We start from the raw sequence: 23,052 nt of genomic DNA on the forward strand, positions 1-23,052 counted from the left end.
AGGGGTGCCCCGTGCCCGCGGCACACCGCGGCTGAGCTGCGGGGCCGTGCCAGACCCGTGCCAGTCCCCACAGGGTGCCAGGGGTGCCCCGTGCCCGCGGCACACCGCGGCTGAGCTGCTCCCGCAGCAGGCCCGTGCTTGAACCGCTCCGAGCGCGGCCGCGGCCCCGCAGCCGGAGCCGAACAGGTTGGGCGGCTCCGGGCCGTGGGAGGAATAATCGCTCGGTGTTGATTCAGCGAGCCGAGGCGGCCAAACCGGGCGGGGATGGCACTGCGGAGCCAGCCGCGGCACCGCCGGGTACCCCCGGCGAGCGCTGCCGTCTGAAGGGCTTTCAGACCGCGGCGAGGCGGCGTGCAGGTGTGCGGCGTGCAGGTGTGCGGCGTGCAGGTGTGCGGTGTGCAGGTGTGCGGTGTGCCGGTGTGCGGCGTGCAGGTGCGCGGGGTGTGCGCGGGGTGTGCGCGGGGTGTGCGCGGGGTGTGCCAGGAGCGCCGCCGCAGCCGGAGCCCCGCGCCGCCGGTCGGGGCTGATGCTTATCACGGACTCTCATCTCCCGAGCTGTGGATTTTTCCGTGCCGTGTCAGTCCTGCTGCGCGGAGCGGGAGCGCTGCAGCCTGCCCTGCGCTCCGCTGCCCCGGCCCGGCTCCGGGACCCCCTGCCCGGCCAGCAGCAGCTGCGCTCCGGCGCTGAGCCCCGGCCGCAGCCCGGAGCCGTCCCCTCGCTCCAGCTGAGTCAGGGGTGACTCATTTGGAGCCGGGCTGCGGGCGCAGCGAGTGCGTTCCAGATTGGCTGGGAGCGCAGCTCTGGATGTAGGTGGCTGCGTTACACGCTCCGGCAGCGCAGCTCTGCTCCGTGCTCCCTCCTCCTCCTCCTCGCCCTCCGTGCAGGATTGCTGCCCGAGCCCGGGCTCTGCTTCTCGCGGGAGGGCATCTCAGGCGGCTCCGGTGGATGCGGGCTGCGGACGGCCCCGGCCCCGCTCCTGAAGGGGCTCTGCACTGAAGATGGATGACTTGGCTCTCCTTGACCTGTTGGAGTGTCCCGTGTGCTTTGAGAAGCTCGACGCCTCAGCAAAGGTGCTGCCGTGCCAGCACACGTTCTGCAAGCCCTGTCTGCAGAGGATCCTGAAATCGCAGAAGGAGCTGCGGTGCCCCGAGTGCAGGACCCTCGTCCTGGGCAGCATTGAGCAGCTGCCCTCCAACCTGCTCCTCATTCGCCTCCTGGATGGAGTCCGGTGTGGCCAAAACGCCAGCAGGTTTGGCTCGGTGCAGAGGTCGGGGGTCCTGTCGTCCCCCGCCTCCATCAGGAGAGTCCCCAGGGGGCTGCAGCTGCACCAGCACCGGCTGGCGACCAATCCCCGGATCCACATGGAGGGGGTAAGGAGACTCTTACTTCTTTCTTCTGCCCATGAGCACAGAAAGGTTCCTGCTGTGTGCCCAGAGCCAGGAACCTTCTCTGGTAGCAGCACTGCAGAGTGCTTAAAGTGAGACTGGGTGTTTTGTGTGCAGGTTTGGCTGCTGTTTCAGTGTGATATTTGACTGTTTCCAGCTCACTACAGCACAAACTGACTCCCAGGCTGAGACAAAGCCAGCCTGCCCTTCTTACAGAAACTTCCCAGCAGCTCTTCTCCCAGAGTTTTCAGATGCTTCCTGGCTTTTGAGGGCATTTCAGGTGCTTGGACTTTCAGGCAGTACACTGCTTTTGACTGATAGCAATTAAGTCAGTAATTGCAGAGCTGTAACTGTTAGTGGTGGAGAAGGTATTTCCATAGCTGCACCTCAGTTTCCCCACACTGGAAAAGAAGGGGGGGTGCCCAATGCAGCTGCTGCTGTTCTGTCCAAAGTTCTTGGAAGTTCACTAGTTAAGGATTTTAAATTTGACTCACCTATGACTGTACCTAGGATGATTTACTAGGCTAATTTTAAAATTCTAAGTTCTTTCCATTATTTTCTTTGACAATACAAAAGCTTTTCTTGAATAATGAGGATGGGATATTAGACCTGTTAAAAGAGCTTGGCTTAGTTGGAATTTAGGGAAGAGACTTGTGGCTTCACCTTTCCCACATTATATTCCTGGATTTCCATTTCCCTCACCTCAGCTGCTCTGTACAATGCCTCTAAAGCCTTTCAATAACACTCAGCAGCTTGGCTGAAAGGGCTGCTGAGCCCCAGAGCCTGCTCAGAGCTCTGGAGGTCGGGCAGGCACGGCACGGGTGTTGTGCCCAGGGAGCCATGCAGGTGCTGCTGTGTCCTGTGGGTATGGCGCGTGTGTCCCAGGGAATCTCTGTGGTGCTGGTGAGGGATCTGATGGATCACACAGCAAACCAGGCATCCCTCGGGAGCTCTGTGCAGCCTGAGCCCGAGGCACCATCCTGGGAGCACAGCCTGGCCCAGCACAGCCAGGGACAGGGGCTGACCCTGCCCAGCGCAGAGCACTCCCCTGGCTGCAGCACAGGAGGGGCACAGGGCCAGGGGCACAGTGCCGCAGGTCCTTGGGCTGGGGGCTCCCTCCACAGGGCCCTGCTCTGGGTCAGACCCTTGCTGGGAGCCCCCAGCCTTCCAGGAGCTGCCGGAGCTGCTGGGGGACAAGCCCTCGTGCAGGGGACACACCATCCAACAGTGGCAGCTTTCAGTCTCTGCCACCCCGGGCAGCATTGCCGCTGACAAGGAGAAGGTTGTAGATTTTCCAGCTGGACTCTCCTGGCCCTGGATAAAAGAGCACAAATACACTTGTCTGGCTTTCTTCTCTCTCACTCATTTCATGTTTTTTAACTGGTTCTCAGGACAGGTAGGAACTTGCTGCTAGTATATAATGGCAGCATCCATCCATCCATAGCTCCCAAAAGCTTTTAAGACCAACTTAAGACCAAACTCCTGGGATCAGCAGAGCCAGTGAGCACTGGGGGAGCTGTGGCTGGCTCCCTGGCACTAGGACAGCCCTCTGAGCTCCTGTGCCTCTCTGGGAAGGGATATAAAACACATTACACTGAAATACTCTTAGACTTAATTAGGTACTTAATTATAAAACACTTTGGAATCCTCTGCTGCGAGGTGAAGAATGCGATGTATTAGTCACATTTTGGCTTTGGTGGTTTTAAATACCTGCATTCAGGACCAGACATTGCTTTGGGTAGTCCAGCACCATGTTAATGGATTTGGAGCCTCCCCTGAGCCAGCACTCGGTGACAGCAGCACATCACCCAGCACATTTGAAAGTGCCCATGCAGTGCAAAGATGAGACAGTGCTGAGGGTGGCTTGTCATCCCCTGCCCCTGGATGCTGGAGTTCCAGGGTCAGCTGAAGGAATCTGGGTAAGCAGAGACCTCCAGATGCCCATGAAGCTCAGGGCAGATTCTTTCTGCCAGGAACCAGAGTGAGAGCAGCTGCCCTGCAGTGCTGCTCACCCCACCACAGCTCTGCCCTGGGTCCAGGAATTGCAGAGTCCATGTTGTGCTGCAGCAGAGGGTCACAGCTCCCCAGAACAGACTGCCCCAGCCTGCAAGGGCTGCTGACCACCCCAGTGCTGCCCACCACCCTGTGCTGCAAAGCAAACACAACTGGCGTGCCTCACACAGCTCTGCAGCCAGAGCCACCACCCAGCCAGGATGGGGGCCAGCCTTTGGTTTCACCAAGGCAGTTCCATAAATAAACTTCCTTTACTCCCTGGAGCTGAGAACATCGCAAGTTTGATCAAAGTTTCTCTCTCAGCAGAGAGGTTTCCTTGCCAGCTCTTTACTCTTCATGCTCATGAGCATCCATGAAGGCAAAAAATAAAACCAATCCCTCATCAGCCAGGGAGCCAAGAGCTCATCTCCCTCTGAGCAGGAGGAGCCAGCAGGCCCCCACGGAGCTGCTGGGTTAGCACAAACACAGCCCTGCTTTGCGGGCAAGAATTTCCCAGAGCCAGCTGTTAAAAAACAGGGAATTTTCTAATTGCAGCCCATCCCAAGGGATTTATTTGCTGGCATTTAAATCCCTTTTGAATGCGCTTCCTACGAGCAGCCGTGGCGTGGGCACGTGCTGGCTGTGTGCACGTGGAGCCGGCTGTGCGTGCCACGGCCCTGAGCCCTGCTCTGCCCCTGCTCTGCCCCTGCTGCTCCTGGCCAGGCCTTCAGGTCTCCAACATCAGTGCAGGGAGGACTTGGGATTTTCCGAATCTCCACATAAGAAACTGTCTGGAATTTAAGAATAAAGGGACTTGCTGGGAGGTGTATGCGTAAATAAGGCACGCTGGAGCCTTTGAACTGTGGGGAGCCGCCCCTGGCATGTGCCAGGTGTGGTCACAGCCTGTGCTGAGCTCCTGCTCACCTGGCTGCAGCCCCAGCTGAGCTGGTGAGCAAGCAGAGCGTGTGTGCTGAGGTGTGCACGAACCTCCCACGCTCTTCAGGGGGCAGGATGACCCTGCTGCACCCTGCAAACCCCATCCAGGCACTGAGCAGCTGCTGGGGTGCTGAACCTGGTCATGCAGCAAACATGGGACGCTGAGCCAGAGGAAAAAGTTCCCAGTGTGACAGCTTGCCTTAGGAAAACACGGACCACGCAGATTTAACTGTGACTTGGGCTATTTTCTCTTTGCATGAACTGAGTGCTCAACACCCCCTTCCAGCATTTCATGGGAGATAGACAGATAACACCTCTATTGGGATAAAAATACTCTGCACTCCAACGTCCCACCTTCACACAGACGTCTATAGATAGTGCCTGCGTCTTGGTATTTTCTTCTCCTCCAGAGTCATCTCCAGCTCCTTTCTGCCTTTGACAGACAGGCCTTGGATTGCTGGAGCTTCTTGTTCAAAGCAAGCTCCATGTTTGCACCTGGCAGAGGCAAGCGAGTTTCCTGGCCCCCTCACTGAGCCAACCCCCTCCCCACCCTCCCAAAGCCGCAGCAGTTCCTGTGCAGTGCCAGCAATGACCTCAAAGCGTGTGTCCCATCCCTGGGCTGGCCAGGACCCTGGGGATGTCACACACCCATGGGTGCTGCCCAGGCCTGGGCTCTGCCTGACGTGGCGCTGCTGGCTCCTTCCCCCAGAGCATCCTCACAGCTGCTGGGGTGGTGGGGTTGTGCCACAGAGCCCCTCAGCTGGGCACAGAGATGCTTCATTCGGCTACACAGTTCTGTGTGGCCTTACAGCCTTTCTGGAGGAAGGACTTGTCCCAGGTCTTCTACACCACTGTGTCCCATCTGGGTTTGTCTCATTCCAGCAGAGCAAGGAGCTGCTCCCACAGTGCTGGTGGCACCTTGTGCCAGGCATTGGTGTGTTTTCTCCCTCTGCATGTAGTTCTAGCACTTTTATCAACTACAAAGAGAGTGAGATCATTGCAGGCTGATGGACAACGCACAGCCCAGAAGCTGAGTGAGCACCAGAGCCAGCACAGGGCACCCCTGCGTGGTACCTCTGGCTTGGAAACCCAAAGACCTCCACAGCCAACAGCAGGAGCCAGTTTCCCTGGTTTTACAAAATTAGGTACCAAGCTGCAAACACATAAAAGTGTTTTAATTTGTTTCCAAGGCAATGAGTCAGGCTCAGATGGCGAGTCAGGAATAGCACAGCAGGGCTCCTCTGCAGCTCACCTGCGCAGTGCCGTGGTCAGCCAGGAGCCCCGAGGTCTGAGTCCCCCCTCTCACACCCTGCTGCTCTCTGGCCCTGTGTCCAGGGGCTGGTCACTGGCCTGAGTTTGGGTTTTCCCTTCAAAGGGAGGGGTGGGGAGGAGGCACCATGTGTGCAGCTCTGCAGGGTGCAGGGCTGGGGGCAGCAGTGGGTGTCCCCACTGAGGGACAGGACAGCTGTCCCTGCTGCCAGCACTGGGCCTGCAGAGTGGCCAGCCCCAGTGCCCACTGGCAGAGGTGCCCACGGTGCCCAGGGCTGGCAGTGCTGGCTGAGCAGCCACGTCAGTGCTCCCTTTCCCAGCACAGGAGGGCACAGAACCAGCAGGGAGAGGGCTCAGGAGCAGCAGGAGGGAGCAGGATGCAGGTTTCCTCCCTGCACAACAAACAGCCTCTTCTGAGAGGTGCTGCTGAGGCACAGCATCATGACTGGGCACGCCGAGGGCTGACACAGTTTGTTTTGTGCAGCTCACGCCCATGACACACAGCCTAACCACTGCCCGGGCCTGCTGACAGCAGCAGGGCTCATCCGATCCTGCAGCAGCCAGCCAAGAGCCTGGGAGGGTTTGGTGCACGCTCTGCAGCCCCAGCTGGTGGCACCCAGGGCCCGCCCCTGCCGCGTCCCCTGTGTCCTGTCCCAGGCCTGTCCCTGCTGTCCCTGCAGCTCTGCCCTCACCCAAGCCACGCCACACTCGGGTCCAGCTCCACTCTGGGCATTCCTCCTGCTCACCTGGGTGTCCCCCGTGGCTCCCCAGGCCAAGTGCAGCCTGTGTCCTCCTGGGCAGCCCTGGGGCATCCCCAGCACAGGCGTTCCCCTGGGCGCTGGGTGCCAGCAGCGCTGCCTCAGCAGCTCTCATCCTCCCTGGCAGAGAAGCTGCTCTGTGTTTTCCTTAATCATTTCCCCCATTTTCCATGCCACCTTTGCATTCCAAAGCCAGGCCACGTTCAGAAGTGACCTGAGCCTTGATGCTGTGGTACCCAGGGCTGTGAGTGGGCTCAGGGGGTAGGAGCTCCCAGTCCCTCTGCCATTGCCCCAGCCACGGTGCAGATGGAGCAGCACAAAAGCAGTTAAATCCACTTAGTTCACATCTCCAGCATCTCCCTGTGATGGCCAGCTGGCTCAGGAGCAGGTGGCCACCAGCACTGGCCATGGCCAGGGCTGGCCTCCCATTTGGGCAGGCCCAGGGGGGAGTGGGGCAGCTCCAGGGCTGACGTGAGCAGGAGGGACTGGCTCTGTTCTCCCTGGTGCACACCCTCTACATGTGCTTGGAAGACAGGAACAGTCCTCCTCAGGGAAGAAATAATGCAGAAACCACCCAACTGTCTGAATCCTCAGAATGTAATTATGTGAAGAGATTGAAATGACAAGTTCACTTTTGAAGGTTTTGTTCTCTGTGACAAGGCTGAAGTTATCTCCTCTGCCGAAATGCAGAAAAACAGAATTGTAATGGCAATTAATTTACATTCAAATAGCTCTTTTCATCCACCTGGATCATGCAGAGGCCTGAACGGTGCTAGCTGAGCACACAAGCAGGTGATGGGGCTCATTCATGCCATGGAGACATGGGCAGTCTGGCAGGATGTTGGAGGCAGCTCGCAGGAGTCAGGATGGATGGAGATGTCATTGATCATCTCCATAAAAAGGCAGTGTGTGCACGTCCTTTGGTGTCAGCGGTGGATAACAGCCAGCTCCAGCGCTCAGTGTCAGCCACAGCTCCTCAGGAGCAGGGCGTGCCCTCAGGTCTGTGCTGGAGTCACTGGCTGCTCCAGGGGGAGGTATCCCCCCTGCCCAGGGCTGTCCTGCACAGAGCCCCTCCCTGTGGGCATCCCCCCTGCCCGGATCTGTCCTGCACAGAGCCCCTCCCTGTGGGCATCCCCCCTGCCCGGATCTGTCCTGCTCCTGCACAGAGCCCCTCCCTGTGGGCATCCCCCTGCCCGGATCTGTCCTGCACAGAGCCCCTCCCTGTGGGCATCCCCCTGCCCAGGGCTGTCCTGCACAGAGCCCCTCCCTGTGGGCATCCCCCTGCCCAGGGCTGTCCTGCACAGAGCCCCTCCCTGTGGGCATCCCCCCTGCCCAGGGCTGTCCTGCACAGAGCCCCTCCCTGTGGGCAGCTCCCATGGCACCCAGACTGGGATCGGTCCCTTGGGATTTCCTGGGGACAGCTGCCCCAGGGCATTCCCTGCATGGGCTTGGGAAGGTCAAAGCTGGGAATCAGCAGTGCAAGGCCATTCCTCTGGGCAGGGGCCGTTCACAAGTCCCCTGCTGCCAGTCCTAAGGAGTTATTTCAGCTCATTTCAGACAACCACAGGGTGCATTTCTCTGCTAGGAAGAGATGCCCCACATTGCTTCCCCACACACATATACGTATTTTTAATCTCTGTTTGGTGCAGAGGGAGACTCAAAGGCACTGGATGGCTGCCCAGCACGGCTGATGCCAAATGCCAAAAATAGTGAAGAAAATAAAATCTTTTCTCCCTTATTGGCCTCAAATCCACTGAGAATGGGGACAAGGAGTTGAAGTGCATCTGCCACGACCATCCCTGCTGGCAGAGTGGCCAAGCAGACAGAAGCATCTCCCCCGGAGATGGTGCTGAGGCAGGGGGGTTCTGCTCCACTCCTGGCATTCCCTGCTGCCTTCTCTGCCCAGGCCTGCCCCACGCTCTCTCCAGGCACACCAAGGCAAGGGGCGCCTGGGGCTTGGCCTCTCTGGGAGCCTGAAGGAGCCTGAAGGGTCTCACACAGGCATGATGGAGGAGAAAACTGAGGGGAAAATCAGGAAAAAATGAGCATTGAAAAACTAACAGGCACACCCAAAATGGGTTTCTTTGCTGTAGTTTCTCTCTCTCTGCTGGGCAGCCATGCTGTACACAAACTTGCAGCGCCTTCGGCTGAGTTTTCACAAAGTCAGACTCCCAGAGTTTTCTCTCGGGGCTGTCAGACAGATGCCAAGGGTGCCCAAGGAACCAGACCCTGTGTGCAGTCCTGGGCTGAACATTTTGCTGCCGCTGCCACCGTGCTGAAATGAAAGGCTGCTTTGGGCTAAGGAGAAGCAGCTGGCCATGCTAACGGAGAAGGCTCCACCAGAAGAGAGCAGGTCCTGCTCCCCTGCCAGGGCCACGCTCGGGCCTGGACAGCCTCTCCCTCTCCCTCAGCCACCTCAGGCACTCCTTGTCTTTATCACACGTTAATTAGCACGCCAGTTTCTGCCTTTGCAATTAACCTACTTTAAACAAAGCACAACAGATCCCTTGCAGAGGATCTGGGACAGCCAGAGTGGGCAGGAGCCAGCCCAAGCTGAGAGAGGCTCAGCTCAGCCCGGCTCAGCCCGGCTCAGCTCAGCCCGGCTCAGCCCGGCTCAGCTCAGCCCGGCTCAGCCCGGCTCAGCTCAGCCCGGCTCAGCTCAGCCCAGCTCAGCCCGGCTCAGCTCAGCCCAGCTCAGCCCGGCTCAGCCCAGCTCAGCCCGGCTCAGCTCAGCCCGGCTCAGCCCGGCTCAGCCCGGCTCAGCTCAGCCCGGCTCAGCCCGGCTCAGCCCGGCTCAGCTCAGCCTGGCACAGCTCAGCCCGGCTCAGCCCGGCTCAGCTCAGCCCGGCTCAGCCCGGCTCAGCCCGGCTCAGCCCGGCTCAGCCCGGCTCAGCTCAGCCCAGCTCAGCCCGGCTCAGCCCAGCCCGGCTCAGCCCGGCTCAGCCCAGCCCGGCTCAGCCCGGCTCAGCCCGGCTCAGCCCGGCTCAGCTCAGCCCGGCTCAGCCCAGCTCAGCCCGGCTCAGCTCAGCCCAGCTCAGCCCGGCTCAGCCCGGCTCAGCCCGGCTCAGCCCAGCTCAGCCCGGCTCAGCCCGGCTCAGAGCTGCAGCCAGGAGGGAGATGCTGGCCCGGGGGTGCCCAGCCCAGGGGCTCTGCTGCCCAGCCCAGCCCCAGCACCGTGGCTCTCACTGCAGGGTCATTGTTCTTTCCTACACCCTACAAACACAATAAAAAGCAGGGACTCTGCGTGTCCTCCTGCAATCTTCAGCTTGCAGATTTATTTTGTGACAGGGCACATTAGTTGCTCCCTGTGGGTAGGTAAAGGCTTAGTTTGTGTCCTAAATAAAGTTGGGAAATTGATGGGATATTTTTGGCTCAGTATCTGAGAAGCCAAACAGAATCTATTTTAAAAAAAATTGAAAGTATCAAAACCTACAGACTTTGGAAAAAGCTGACTTGGGTTGGGAGATTTGAAAGGGCAGAAAAGTGTGAGGAAAGGGTTAAAGAGGAGGGGAAGAGCTGAAGGTTGTGAGTGTGGTTAGAGGAAGAAAGAGCCCATTCATCCAACCATGCATGCATGCAAGTGGAGGGATGTGTTCAGCCAGAGCTAACACCACAAACACACCTGTCCTGTCCCCCCGGGTTTGGGCATTTATCCCAGTCTGCCCTGCTGTCTCATCCCTTTGCCTGCTGAAGAAAGAATATTCCAGACTCTCAGCCCTCTGTTGCTTGCTCCCTGTTCCCAGTTAGCACCAGGTATGCATTTCATTTCAGAGTTTCTCTTCTTTGTAATACATTTCCATAACTCGTTCATGCTGCCTTTAATGTTTTGCTGTATCCTGCCGTTCCCTCACATCCCAGACGTTCTGCTCCTCCTTCCCCAGCCCTGTTCTCTCCCTTTGTGAGGTCCCATTTGTGTTCTGGTTGCTCCTGAGGCAGCCCCAGCCCTGTGCTCCTTGTGCCCATGGTCCCAGCGTGGTTCTGAAGGAGAGCTGCTGTCCCCCAGCCTGTTCTCCTCAAGGCACGCTCACCTGCCCAGGTGTGTGTTTGCAGTGGCCCCACAGAGGTTATCCCTGCTTTTCTGATGGAGAGCAGCGCTGGCCCAAGCCTCCCTTCCCCGCTTCCTTTCTCCCAGAGATGTGCTGCCAGTGTCACTGAGCCAAGCACATGCGTTTACTCTGAGCACAAATTAAGAGAGAGAATGACTTAATTAGAACTAAATATTAAACTAATTGCTTCCCATTTCAAAGACTTTGAAGTAAAAGCAGTACATGAAATTTTTCTCTTCTTGGTTCCCTTTCCCTACCAGGCATCAGGGTTTGGGGATACTGGAAGTGCCCTCTTTCCAAAAACTTAACTATTCCCATGGGAAATTTGCTCTTTTCCACACTTCTGGAAACTAACGTTGCGATTCTTGTTTGTACCTTCCTGACCTCTGAGAAGTGGCTGAGAGAGAGGGAGCCCTGCAGGAGTCCTGCCTGAGCCTGGTCACAGACACGGGTGGATTTGGGGAAATGCACAGAAAAAGGCAGGGAATCTGGAACGTGTCACTGGCACAGAAGTGACCTGTGAGATGGTTGGGAGGGGGTGACTGTGGCTTGGAGAAGCTGCAGGGCACTGTCCTCACCATGCCAGAGCACCTGGCAGCCTCTGAAGAGAGGAAAAGGGCAATCCAGACAGGCAGAGCCCCATGAGGAAGCAGCTGAGCAGCCTCTTGTCCCTGAGCGCTGGCACTTCAGCGTAAAGGTGGCCAAGGCTCCAGAGCTGGGGACAATCCCAGCTCCCCAGCTCGCCAGAGTGGAGCTCACACAGCTGTGCCCCAGCTGAGAGGGCAGAATGGAGGTCAGCTTTTGGGTTGTCCCCTAAAGTGGGGAGCTCAGCATTTGGGTATCCCCTGAGGTGGGGGCTCACATTTGGGTTATCCCCTAGGATGGGGAGCTCAGCACTTGGGTATCTCCTAAGGTGGGGGCTGCAGTGCCCTCACTGCAGGGAGGGCACAGCCCCGCACAGAGCTCAGGGACAGGCAGGGCTCAGCACAGCAGCTCTCTTAGGGCAACTTGGTCATTTCATCTCAAAGTCAAGCGTCCCTGCTTCTCTTCTGGGTTTGCCGTGTCTCTTCTGTGTCACATTACAGTGCAGCAATGATAACACGAACCCACCCCTTCCCAAACCCAGGAAAAGGCTGGATTAATCCCACAGTCACACGTGTTACAGCAGGGATGGAGCCAGGGGAGCACAGAACCTGCACTCTCCTCGCTCTGCTGCCTTCTCCTGGCAGGTGACAGCCACCAGCTGGGCTGGATGATGGCTGTGACCTCCAGTCCTTCTGAAATAGAAATACCTGGGCCATTGAAATAGATAGTGTGTTGGAGGAGACCTTATAGCAGGCAATAAGATCCCATGGGAAGAGCAGCTTAAGGCCTTAACTGTTTCTTAATATTCTTAAACAAGTCCAGCCTGCTTTTCATCTTGATACAAACTTAGCATAAGTATTTGGGAGCTTGTCTTCATTAGTAAAACCCATCAAGGAAGGATGTGGGTAGTTAATCCTAATAAATGCATGCTTGAGCCTTAGACCTCTGCATTTTTTTCTCACTTATTACGAACGCTTTTGGGGAACTCTGTCTGTGTGTGACGAACGCGGGGGCTGTTTCTGGTCCCCCAGGTGCCACGAGCCAGGGCTCTGTACTCGTACCGCGGGCACAACCCCGGCGAGCTGCGCTTCAACAAGGGCGACACCATCGCGCTGCTGCGGCAGCTGGACGACAACTGGTACCTGGGCGAGCTGAACGGCGCCAGCGGCGTCTTCCCGGCCAGCTCCGTGCAGGTCATCAAGCAGCTGCCCCTGCCGCGCCCTCTCTACAGCCTGGAGCTGCGCGGCCGGGACAAGGCGGACGGCAAGGACATCCTCACCTTCCCCAAGGTACCGCCCGGGACAGCCGGGCCCTGCAGCTCCCCGGCCCCCGGAGATCCTCTCTGGGGCTCCCCCAGCCCCGACACTGCCGCTCCCCTGCCCTGCCATCCCCCGGGCACGCAGGGTGGGTGGCGCAGGTCCGGAGAGGGACAGCGGCCCCGGCCAGTGCCAGCCCCAGGCTCCGGGGCCGCGAGCTCAGAGACCGTCCAGCCCCCCCTCCCTGGCAGAATTTCCCTCCAGCCCCCCCTCCCTGGCAGAATTTCCCTCCAGCCCCCCCTCCCTGGCAGAATTTCCCTCCAGCCACCCCTCCCTGGCAGAGTTTCCCTCCAGCCCCCCCTCCCTGGCAGAATTTCCCTCCAGCCCCCCCTCCCTGGCAGAATTTTCATCCAGCCCCCCCCCCTGGCAGAGTTTCCCTCCAGCCCCCCCTCCCTGGCAGAGTTTCCCTCCAGCCCCCCCTCCCTGGCAGAATTCTGTCAGCACTGGTCTAGACATTAATTGTGTTGTGCAGTTTAGCTGGAGATGCAGAGTGTACATGGCACCAGCACCAGTTCCTAGAAATAAAATTAATACTTGTAATGCCCATAATTACAGCAAGCTCTGCTTTGTGGCTGTTTTATAGGAGGACGCAAGCAAAACATCTTATTTGGAGCTCTAATATATTTTTTTAATGTCTTTTCATTTAATGAAATCATTTCAGCTTCAGTAATGACTTATTCAAGTCTAGCATTGAGAGACACAAGTTAGTTAAGGGACACATACAGCCACCAAGGAATTAGAAATTAATTCTAGAGAAGGCAAAGGTAGGGCTACTGTGGGAAACACAAGGCTCCCCTGGCTCTGACATGCAGTTTGTGCCCCACTTCATCGTGTCTCCTAGGATTTAGATAGGCAGAAAAACATTTCCAGTTTGCTCACACACAGAAATGACAGGATGGCCATGGCCCATGTGTACCTGCACACACACTGTGGGCTTTAAGCCTTATTTTGGAGAGGGGAAATGAGAAGACCACCCCTGTTGTAAAATGTCAGTATCTGGGAGCCACCTGTACCTCCCCTGCCATGGTCTCCCTGTCCATCCCAGCATCGCACATTGCCTGCCATGAGCGGGTGAGAATCTCAAGTTTTGCAATTCATTAATGTCAGCAGTAAATCATGATTAATTCCTCTGGCACCCATGGTGGTGAAAAACGCTGTCACCACATGCCCTTTGCTACCAACACCCTGATCAGCAGTTTCCAAGAAGTACTGTGTGAACACTGCCCATATGCAAACTCAGGGCCTGCCTCTCCCTCATCAACCCCAGTCCTTGACAAGCCAGGAGCTTTTCAATGGAAGCAGCACCAAGCCATGAATGTTCAAGCTGACAGAGGAGGAACTGGGTGGATGTAATCCTGCTGGGAATGCCACCATCACTCAGTGAGGACCCCTGAGCCCGTGCCATCCCCTCAGCTGCAAGATGCACCCACGTGTGCCAGCACAGACAGGGAAAGGGTGACAAGTCCAAACATCCCTTCTAATTCAGAGCTAGAGTTATTAAGTACAGCTCTCCCAGCACCTCTGCCAGCCAAAGCTCTGGACAAGGAGTATGTCAGGGGGAAGCACTCATCCTCAGTAACCCCTTGTCTTAGCACAAGTTTTAAAAACCACTTTTAATTTTGCTGTCAGCTTTGAATCAGGAATTTTACACCCCGAGTTTGTCAGTGACACCCCCTGAGAGAAATGACAGAGCTCCAAGGTTTTAAAGATAGCCTGGCGAAGGTAATGCCGCCTGAGCCCCGGCTGCCGGAGGGAGGGGCGCAGAGCCTCGGGGGCGGTGCTGGCTGTAACCTCTGAAGCCCCGTGTCTGCTGTTGTCTCTTGCAGCCGAGCACGGCCCAGCAGCTCCTGCAGGCCACCAAGGGCCACTGGTCCCCCCCGCCGCGGGCCGCGTCCCTGCGCCCGGCCAAGGCCGCGGCGGAGCCGGCGCTGCCCAAGGCGCCCGAGGCGCGGAGGAAGAGCCTGCGGCAGTTCTCGCTCACCACGGCCCTCAACACGCTGAACCGCATGGTGCACGCCGAGCGGCCCGCGCTGCACATCAGCCCCCCCGTGCTCATCAGCTCCAGCAACCCCAGCGTGCCCACCCAGAGCTGCGAGAGCGCCGAGCTGCCCGGCGGCACCCCGCTCCAGGTGAGCGGCACAGCCCAGCCCAGGCTGAGCCTGAGCACAGGCAGCCTGGGGCTGAGCTGCGCACCCAGGCTGACCCTCGGGAATTCAGCCACTCCAGCCTCATTCCTTCCTCCCACTCTCACTGAAGATCTAAGCACAGAACCTTCACAGATATCTGATATGGGAGACAAAGGGGGTTTCACATTTATATGACATCTTTCATAGTGAAGGTTGCTCCCAGCATGTTTAGAGCAGTCACCCGGCCCCTGGCAGTCTGTGTCCAGGCAGGAACATCCAGCAAGCAGTTGAGAGAGCAGAGAGCTGGGATGTGATATCCTGGGTTACAGAGGGGAAATGAAACCCTACAGCAGTTCCATAATTCAACTGGAACTGTATCCCGTCTCACACCCCAAAAGGATCTCACCCAAAAGTCTCAGTAATGTGAACCACTGCCAAGAGCAGAAACGAGAGAGGGGACATGTTATGGTTTGGCCTTAGCAGAGTTGGAAATCTCTTGTTTCCAATCAGCACTGCTGCTCCCGGAAGTTTGCAGGGAACCTGTGCCGTTTCTGGGGCTGCACAGGATGCAGCTTTCCTTTTCCATCTCTGGGTCCGGGCTGCAATGACTGAGCTGCAACGCTGAGATCCCTTCCCAAGCCTAGGTGGGCGCTGCCAGGGTGGCTGGGAGCCGAGGGAGCAGGGGCTGCACCCCAGGACGGCCAGCAGCAGCTGGACAAGGCAGGGCACAGGGGCTGTGCCAGCTGCGGGGCTCCCGCCGCAGGACCTGCCTGCCTGGCACTGCCAGCACCAGCAGCAGGTCGGACTCCTCTCGCCCCATAAAAGGGAATTCCCAGTGCTGCCCCAGCCTCCTCCCGCGGCTCCCGCTTCCCCTCGGCTGCCAAGCTCAGCTGGAGCCAGAACCGGTCTGCAGGGCTGCGGCGGCCGTGTCTGTGCATGTGCCTCTTGTGCAAGCGGCCGTGGGGCGAGGGCAGCGGGGCACCCACGCCCTCCTCTCCGCGCTGGAATCTCCGCCCAGCGCAGCCCAGCTGCTGATTCCCTGTGTGACCCAGAGCCCTGCTGTGCCCTGAGCTCGGGGAGGGGACTGACGGACCCAGATTCCCTGTGTGGCAGTCCCGGGTGTGACCCAGAGCCCTGCTGTGCCCTGAGCTCGGGGAGGGGGCTGACGGACCCACAGCCGCCCCCTGCACACCCGGCTTTCCTGAGTCACAAATGTGCAGCTGGCAGGGCCCAGTGCCCAGAGCCCGTGCTGGGATGGGCAGGGCTCCCCTCCCCACCAGGAGAGTCCCAGCAGGGCCTTGCCTGTGTCAGCAGCGCCAAGGTCACACTGGTGACATGCAAGAGAGGGATTTCAGAAGAGGCAGGGAATTAAACCCTTTGTACTTACAAGGGCTTGCAAGGTACTCATGGGAGATCAGCAAAAGTGAGTGCTGAAATCAGTTATACGTGACTCAAAAATATTTCTCCCAATCTTTTTCCCCCCCTGAATGTTGCAAATGCAAAGGCAGCTTTGAGGATACTCTTAGTGATGGCTGCTCCCGGGCACAGGGGAGCGCAGAGATGAAAAACATGGAGATTTCCACCCAGAAGGGGACATTTCAACACAGTTCCATCAGGAAAACCAGCAAAAGGCTGTCATTTTGTTCCAACATAGAAAAAAACAAACTCCAAATATCCAAATTTCAGGCATTTTGATTGTGGTAATTGATAAAACAGAATTATAATTTCCAGTCAACTTTATGAGCTCCTGGTCCAATCCTGCCTGGACTAGAAAACGAGGAATGCAGAGAAGGTTTGAAGCTGACCTGCTACTCCAGGTCCGAGACAGAAGCTGGAATTGCTGGGGTGTTTTAATTAATTTAATTTACTGGAGAGCACCAGGGCGGGTGAGTCACTTTTCTTTTTCCCTAGGTCCCTGCCAAGCCAGTGCTCCAGCACCGCATCGCAGACATGACCACTAGAAATTAGATTTGAAACGAACATGAGATTAAAGCCCCAGCTTGCATCATTAAGGTCCTGTGGTGGCTGCTGGAGAGCGCGGCTGCCGCCACATCCAAGAGCGGCGCGTTCCGCTGCCCGGAGCTTCCCGGGGCGCCGCTGCCGCCGCCCCGGCTCGGAGCTCCGTCCCGGACAGGGGCCACGGTGCTGCTGCCCCGGCTCGGAGCTCCGTCCCGGACAGGGGCCACGGTGCTGCTGCCCCGGCTCGGAGCTCCGTCCCGGACAGGGGCCACGGTGCTGCTGCCCCGGCTCGGAGCTCCGTCCCGCACAGGGGCCACGGTGCTGCCGCCCCGGCTCGGAGCTCCGTCCCGCACAGGGGCCACGCTGCTGCCACCAGGGCGCAGGGCACAGCAGGGCACGGCCAGGCCCCGCCGCGGTGTCGCCTTGCAGCGAGGACAGGGCTGGTCCGGACGGGAAGGAGCCGCTGCTGGCGGCTGCTCACCCCGGGGACGCTTTGAGCTGCCGGAGGGACAGCCCGGCACAAGGGACACAAGGGACACAAGGGGCACAAGGGACAGACTGGCACAAGGGACAGCCCGGCAGCAGGGACAGAAGGGACACAAGGGACAGCCCAGCACAAGGGGCACAAGGGGCACAAGGGACAGAAGGGACATCACCATCAGCCCAGAGGAGGAGGGACAGGGAGTGGGACCAGCCCAGCGCTGCTCGTGGCCTCAGGGGCACAGCAGGGACAAGGAGTCACCCTCAGGCGCAGCTCAAGGCACAGTCAGCTCAGAATCGGGGCTGCAGTTCCTCCCTGGAACACCAGAGACCCTGAGAGAGCCCGGAGGGGACACTGTGGTGGCTGGCACCACTCTGCAGGTGCAAAATGACAGTGGGGAAAGGAGGGGATCCGTCACAGGATCTCGATCATCCTGGGTCTCTTCCAGCCTAAATGATTCCGTGATTCTGAGTCTTCCTCTTGCTGCCTGGTCCTTTCTAAGTCAAATGCTCCAGACCCTTCAATTTCCTGAAATGTCTCTGGTGGTTTTTTGAAGGGTGGGTGAAGCCAGTCAAGTGTTAGCTGCTCCTCCAGGGGCTGAAAGAAGCTGATAACCAAATTAACACTTTGATTTCTCTGCTTCCTTTCTCCCACAGGTCAGCACCTCCTACTACCCCACACCAGGAGCACTGGGGCCCCCGGCAGCCATCGTGACCCTTCCCCACCTGCAGCACCACGGGCCAGCTTACCTGTACGTAAGGGAGCTGGGATATTTGGGCACAGGGTGTCATTTGCGGTAGCCTCAGCAGGAGCCTGCTCCTGCCAGGCAGGAGGTGCAGACAGCCCAGAGCACAGCTGGGATCCAAGGGCAGATCCACGTGGGAATGTACCTGGCTGGTCTAAGCCAGGGAGGCAGAGACACCACAGTTGAGGGCAGCTTTCTGCCTCACTGCAGGTTCCATGGAGAAACAGTTCTGCCTGCTTGCTGACAATATATTTTAGGGTTTTTTAAGTGTAAAGACACTAATTACTCCGTAAGAGCCTCTAGTTATTTATCCTGAAACCTTCATGGCCACTGGTGTTTTGAACAATCCAATTTCTGAAAACTTTCACAGAGTTAAAATTTGCAGATAACACTCTATGATGATTACATCAAGGTAAGATTCACCACCCTGGCATTTACTAAAGCATCTAAAATAACAGCAGCATCACACCACGCTGTTTACACAGCACTCAGCACCCCTGGTGCAGGCCAGGCCGTGGGAATGCTGGTGCCCAGGAGCAGCACCCACAGCTCAGTGCTGTGCTGGGACCCACACACCATCATCAGTCAGCCAAGACTCCAGCACACAAATAGTCCAAAGGACAAGAGAACTCCCAAGACCCTAAAATAATTTGCAGAAGGATGGTGTGAGAGCATGGCAGCAGCTGCCCGGTGTGCCCGGGGCAGTGCCAGAGCAGCCCCTGCAGGGCCTCCCCTGCAGGTGACTCTGAGCAGCCTGAGCTGGGCAGCTCCTGAGAACAGCCAGAGCCCCCTGGGCTGTGCAGCCCCAGCGAGCCGCCCCTCACACTGGCCCAGCAGCTCACACCTTCAGATGCTTGCGCTGGACCGCAGGGAGAGAGAAACCTCTGAGAGCTCTGGGGTAGGCCTGACTATCCCAGCCGCCCATCCATTGCTTGTTCTGTAAATAACTCCTGATACTTGGGTGTTGGGCTGTAACTCATTGATTCTTGGAGCAGATCACGTTCCCCTTGAGAAAAACAACAGTGCAATTAAATGTGTTACACTGGAGACAAATTCAAGTTCTTTAAGGAACAGATAGGGAAAAGGTTTGAAAAATACACCATTTTCTTTTGCTGCTGTTTTGCTGTTGTGTCACGCGTGGGTCAGAGAGAAGAACAAAGCTTCAGCCCTTGGTACCAATCCCAGAATCACAAGAGAGGTCTAGGAGGGGTTTCAGACTAATTTCTTGTCTGATTTCCTCACTGCCCTGGAGTGGGGCCATGTACCTCCTCCCACCTCCTGCTCTGTCCATTCTCCATGGCCTCCAGTGGCTGCCACTGCTGTCCTTGTGCTCCAGTCAAGGAGAAGGAGGCAGGGAGGAAGGGAGGCAGGGCAGGAGTGGTGCTCTTCCCTGAGCCTCCAACACCTGCTGGTGATGCTCCAGGCAAGCAGATCCCAGGCCTCTGGTTTCAAAGGCAGAATTGCCTGATGCTATCTTGAACACAGCACCATAACTGTGCTCTTTCAAGAGCTTTGCCTTAGGACAGGTACTTGTCAGGCCCTGATCCGTGTTTCTGATGGAACACTCGCTGTGTGAGGTGCAGAGCAGCAGTTTCCTCCTCACCAGCATTTGTCACCCTGGGCTGGCACTTCTGGGCAGAAACTGTCCTCATGAGCTGCTTTGTTCTGCATTCCTGCTGGCTCTTCTATTATCCATGTCCCCCTTGGCCTGAGGTGACAGGCTCTTTCCTCTCTGCAAGTTCTCTCCACAAACGCTCGGGGAAGCCCTGGCTGAAGGGCTCTGAGCACGGCCAGGAACATCCTCCCCCAGCCCGGTTAAAGCACAGAGCTCCGGGGTGCTCCAAGCACAGCCAGCAGCCTCCTCCCCAGCCCGGTTAAAGCTCAGAGCTCCGGGATGCTCCAGGCACAGCCAGCAGCCTCCTCCCCAGCCCGGTTAAAGCTCAGAGCTCCGCGGTGCTGCAGCCGCCCTGCCCGGGCAGCTCTGCCTCCCCTCACAGCCTCTCTCCCCAGGTGCGTGGCTCTCCACTCGTACGCGGCCCATGGACCGGACGAGCTGGAGCTGCAGAAGGGAGAAGGGGTCCGTGTCTTCGGCAAGGAGCAGGACGGGTGGCTGCGGGGCATGTCCCTGGTCACCGGCAGAGTCGGCCTCTTCCCCAGCAACTACGTCACCCCTCTCTTCAGGTCTGGGACTTCTTACGTGAAAACGAACGGGGAGAGGGAAGGGGGTAACAGAGAACTTGGGGTCTTCTTGTTTCCACGGAGAACCCATGGCAAGGCATGCCCCCAGCACTGACAAGGGACCCCCCAGAACTGAGCCGGGCCAGGGGTCCCTGGCCAGGTGGGATGGCACCCGGCAGACCTCGCCCTTCTTTTCCAACAGGAAATCCAGTCTCTCCGACTCGAAGATGCCCTCCCTGTACACCTCATGGACGCTGTCCACGTCCTCGCTGTCCTCGCAAGGAAGCGTGTCCGAGGGCGGCCCGCGGCAGAGCCGGGCGCTGCGGCCGCTGCTGCTGCCCGTGCCCATCCCCTGCCCCGGCCGGGCTCCCGCCCGCTGCGGCCAGCGCGGCAGCGGCAGCGGAGTGAGGGGGAGGGGGGAGGGGGCACATCCCCAGGGGGTGAGGGGGGGAGGGGGGACACATCCCCAGGGGGAGTGAGTGAGGGGGAGAGGGGGACACATCCCCAGGGGGAGTGAGTGAGGGGGAGAGGGGGGCAGTGGGGGACACATCCCCAGAGCACGCCAGTGCTGCAGTTAATGGTCCCTCAGCCCCGCTTGGCCCCGACCCTGGGGAACTCGGGAATTCCAGGGGTGTGACTCAGCGTGGAAAAATTCCTGCAAAGCTTTGTGCGGAGCTCGGTGGTTACGTTCTTTACAAGGAGGCCGCAAGGTTTATCTTCATCCCACACACCCTGTTTTGTAATACACTTCCCCGAGCATTTGGGGAGCCAGGTGTGTGTTCCCAGCTCTGGCAGCAGAGCAGCCCCCGGGGGCAGCAGTGCCCTGGCAGGGGCCATGGTCAGAGCTTTTACACCCGAGGTCGGTCCCGGGGCCCAGCGGCGGGCACGGGGGGATCCCTGGGAGCTGCAGCCCCACAGCCTCGTGCTGTGAGCGGGGCTGTTGGTGCGGGGCTGTAACCGCGGCTCTCTCTGCACGTTCTGGATTCCTGACTAAATGCCTTTCCGTGGTCCTTGCTCCCCAGACGGATCCCTGCAGAGGCCGGGCCAGGCAGGGACCCCCGTGCAGATCACCGGCTCCCTCAGGCGCCCCACGGCTGCGGGGCGAGCTCAGCACTTCCAGCTCTACCCGCACAGCATCTCCCCCGGCGCTGGCACGGACGAGACAACGAGGCCTGACTCCTCCTATGAGGCTGCGCCGGCGCTGCTGGTCAGGGGAGGGGAGAGCCGAAGCCCCTCGGTGTGCAGCTCGGTGATCCTGGACGCCAAAGACCCCTCGGTGAAGAGCGAGGCCGCTCCAAAGCCGCCGGCGTCAGCCCCGCCGTCCATCCTGGTGAAACCAGAAACCTCCCGCAACAGCGCCGAAAAGGTACAGAGCCCCCTGCCCCAGAGCATCCCCCCGGAACCCGCAGCGGCAGCCAAAGCTAACCTGGGCCAGCTCCCCCGAGGGCTTTGCTCCATCCTCACCAATTTCTTCCGATAGAAATCGCTGGCATTGACACATGCCTTAGGAAATCGGGTATTGGTGCTGCTGATGCAGCTGTTCAGATTAAGCCCTGAAGAAAGGCAGGACGCTGCAGGGCCAGGTCCTGTGTCCCTGTCACAAAGCTCAGTCACAAACAAATCTCGAGACTTCTCTGAGGTCATAAATTGGGCAAAAATCTGTGAGTTTGGGAGCAATGCCACAGAACTGGTGTCAGGCAGAGCTTTGCAGAACTCCCCCATCTCCCTCATGACACTTGGGCTGAGCCATTTGGAAAGGGAATTTCTTTCCCTTCTGGCAGCCAAAGAGAAATTTCATAAAGCTTCCCTCTCCCACAGTATCCAAAGACGTGCCCAAATCGTTCCACATGCCCCCAAAAGCACAGCCAGCCTCAGAGCTCCCGGGCAGCTCAGCATCAGCATCAGCTGAGAGAGCACGCGGCTCTGCGAGGGCAGCAGCTCCTGGCGCTGCGCTGCCTCCCGCTCCCAGAGCAGCTCTCCTTGGAGCTGCCGGCACCGCTGTGCTGCTCCCCGGGGCTCTCTGCCACCAACGCGCATCGCCCTGGGCCGCTCTGCGGGCCCGCTGAGCCCCGCTGGGCCCGGCTGCCCCCCGAGCGCATCCCCCGGGTTCTGCAGGGCCAGGGAGGGCGCGCTCTGCAGCGCCCGCCTGACTCTGGCCCCTTCTCGCTGCAGCAAGTGAAGACGGTGAGGTTCCAGAACCACAGCCCGCCGCCGCCCAAGCGGCACAGCCTGCAGCCCTCGCCGAGGCTGGCCCGCAGCAGGACAGAGCCCGGCCCCGAGGGGCTCCTGCCCGAGCCCCGCCTGGGCCCCGAGCTGCTGGTGCTGTACTCGCCGCGCCTGGGCTCCAGCCCCCTGCACCCGCGCCGGGCGCTGCACCCCAAGGCGCTGTCGCTGGACCTCTCGGGGCAGCTGACCTTCCCCATCAAGAAGAGCTACAGCAGCATCTCTGCAAACTGAGCGGGTAACGCGCGCCTGCCTTCCTCCCCGCTCCTGCTCCTCTCCCTCGGCGCCCGGCCCCGCATCCTCCCCCAGCTCCCCGGGCAGGGGCCGCTGCTCCCGCACCGCCGGCCCCTCGGGGGCTGCAGGCGCCTCTGAGGGACCCTGAGCCCCAGGGCTGCCCGAGCGCGGCGAGAGGCGCCCGGCTCCGCGGCCCCCGCAGAACCGGCGCTCCCAGGTCACGGCAGGAGCAGCGGCCCGGCAGGAAGCGTGCAGGTATCGGAAGGAGTTACACTTGCTTTGGTCTCCTCGGGGCTGCAGGAAAGCCCGCAGAGATCAAACACCGGCTCATTACCTGCCTGCCTCAGGATAAAGAAACCATAAATCAGAATCAGCCAGCTCCTGGTGATGGTTCGTGCAGCCTTTGAGGGGAGGGGGTCGCTCAGGTTTTTTATTAGGGTGGTTGCTTGCTTGTTTGTCTCATTGGTTTTAGCCCAGGAATTTTAACACAGAAGCCTAAAAGGTGACTTGGAAGGCAAAGAGCCAACGGAAGGGGCTTTGCTATCACTGCAGTCACCCAGGCTCTGCAGTGAGGGCATCGAATCTCCCTTCTCCTCATTGCTTGTTTTCCTCTGGTCACCTGTCAGCTACCTCCTGCCCATGAGCTCCTTCCAGCCCCTTCCCACCACCTGCCCATTCAGATGTGGCTGTTGTAAATATCTTAAGTGGGATTCATGGGTTTCAGATGCATGAAGCACTGTCTGTGTAACAGATAGCAGAACTCAGAGTTCACCACGCCCCAGACCCCCTCTGCCTCAGCAGCCCCAGCTCTGGTTTGCA

At 58.7% G+C, this 23,052-nt stretch overlaps 1 protein-coding gene across 1 annotated transcript; it reads left to right on the forward strand.

Annotated features, from left to right (window-relative positions):
• The first annotated feature begins 998 nt into the window (after window positions 1–998).
• Window positions 999–22,233, forward strand: SH3RF2 (SH3 domain containing ring finger 2). The gene is made up of 8 exons (XM_030957743.1): window positions 999–1,370; window positions 12,003–12,260; window positions 14,114–14,416; window positions 17,510–17,604; window positions 19,609–19,779; window positions 19,979–20,172; window positions 20,799–21,142; window positions 21,949–22,233. Exons 1-8 carry the CDS (start codon window positions 999–1,001, stop codon window positions 22,231–22,233), a joined length of 2,022 nt encoding a protein of 673 aa, XP_030813603.1.
• Window positions 22,234–23,052: the final 819 nt, after the last annotated feature.

Source organism: Camarhynchus parvulus, chromosome 13 (assembly GCF_901933205.1).
Source record: "Camarhynchus parvulus chromosome 13, STF_HiC, whole genome shotgun sequence".
Taxonomy (NCBI): Eukaryota; Metazoa; Chordata; class Aves; order Passeriformes; family Thraupidae; genus Camarhynchus; species Camarhynchus parvulus.

Bases quoted from the DNA above. Each gene is read 5' to 3' on its own strand.
- SH3RF2 (XM_030957743.1), top strand. From the start codon at position 999: ATGGATGACTTGGCTCTCCTTGACCTGTTGGAGTGTCCCGTGTGCTTT. The intron at 1,371-12,002 runs GTAAGGAGACTC...CTGGTCCCCCAG, and splicing joins CCCGGATCCACATGGAGGGG to GTGCCACGAGCCAGGGCTCT. The intron at 21,143-21,948 runs GTACAGAGCCCC...TTCTCGCTGCAG, and splicing joins CCCGCAACAGCGCCGAAAAG to CAAGTGAAGACGGTGAGGTT.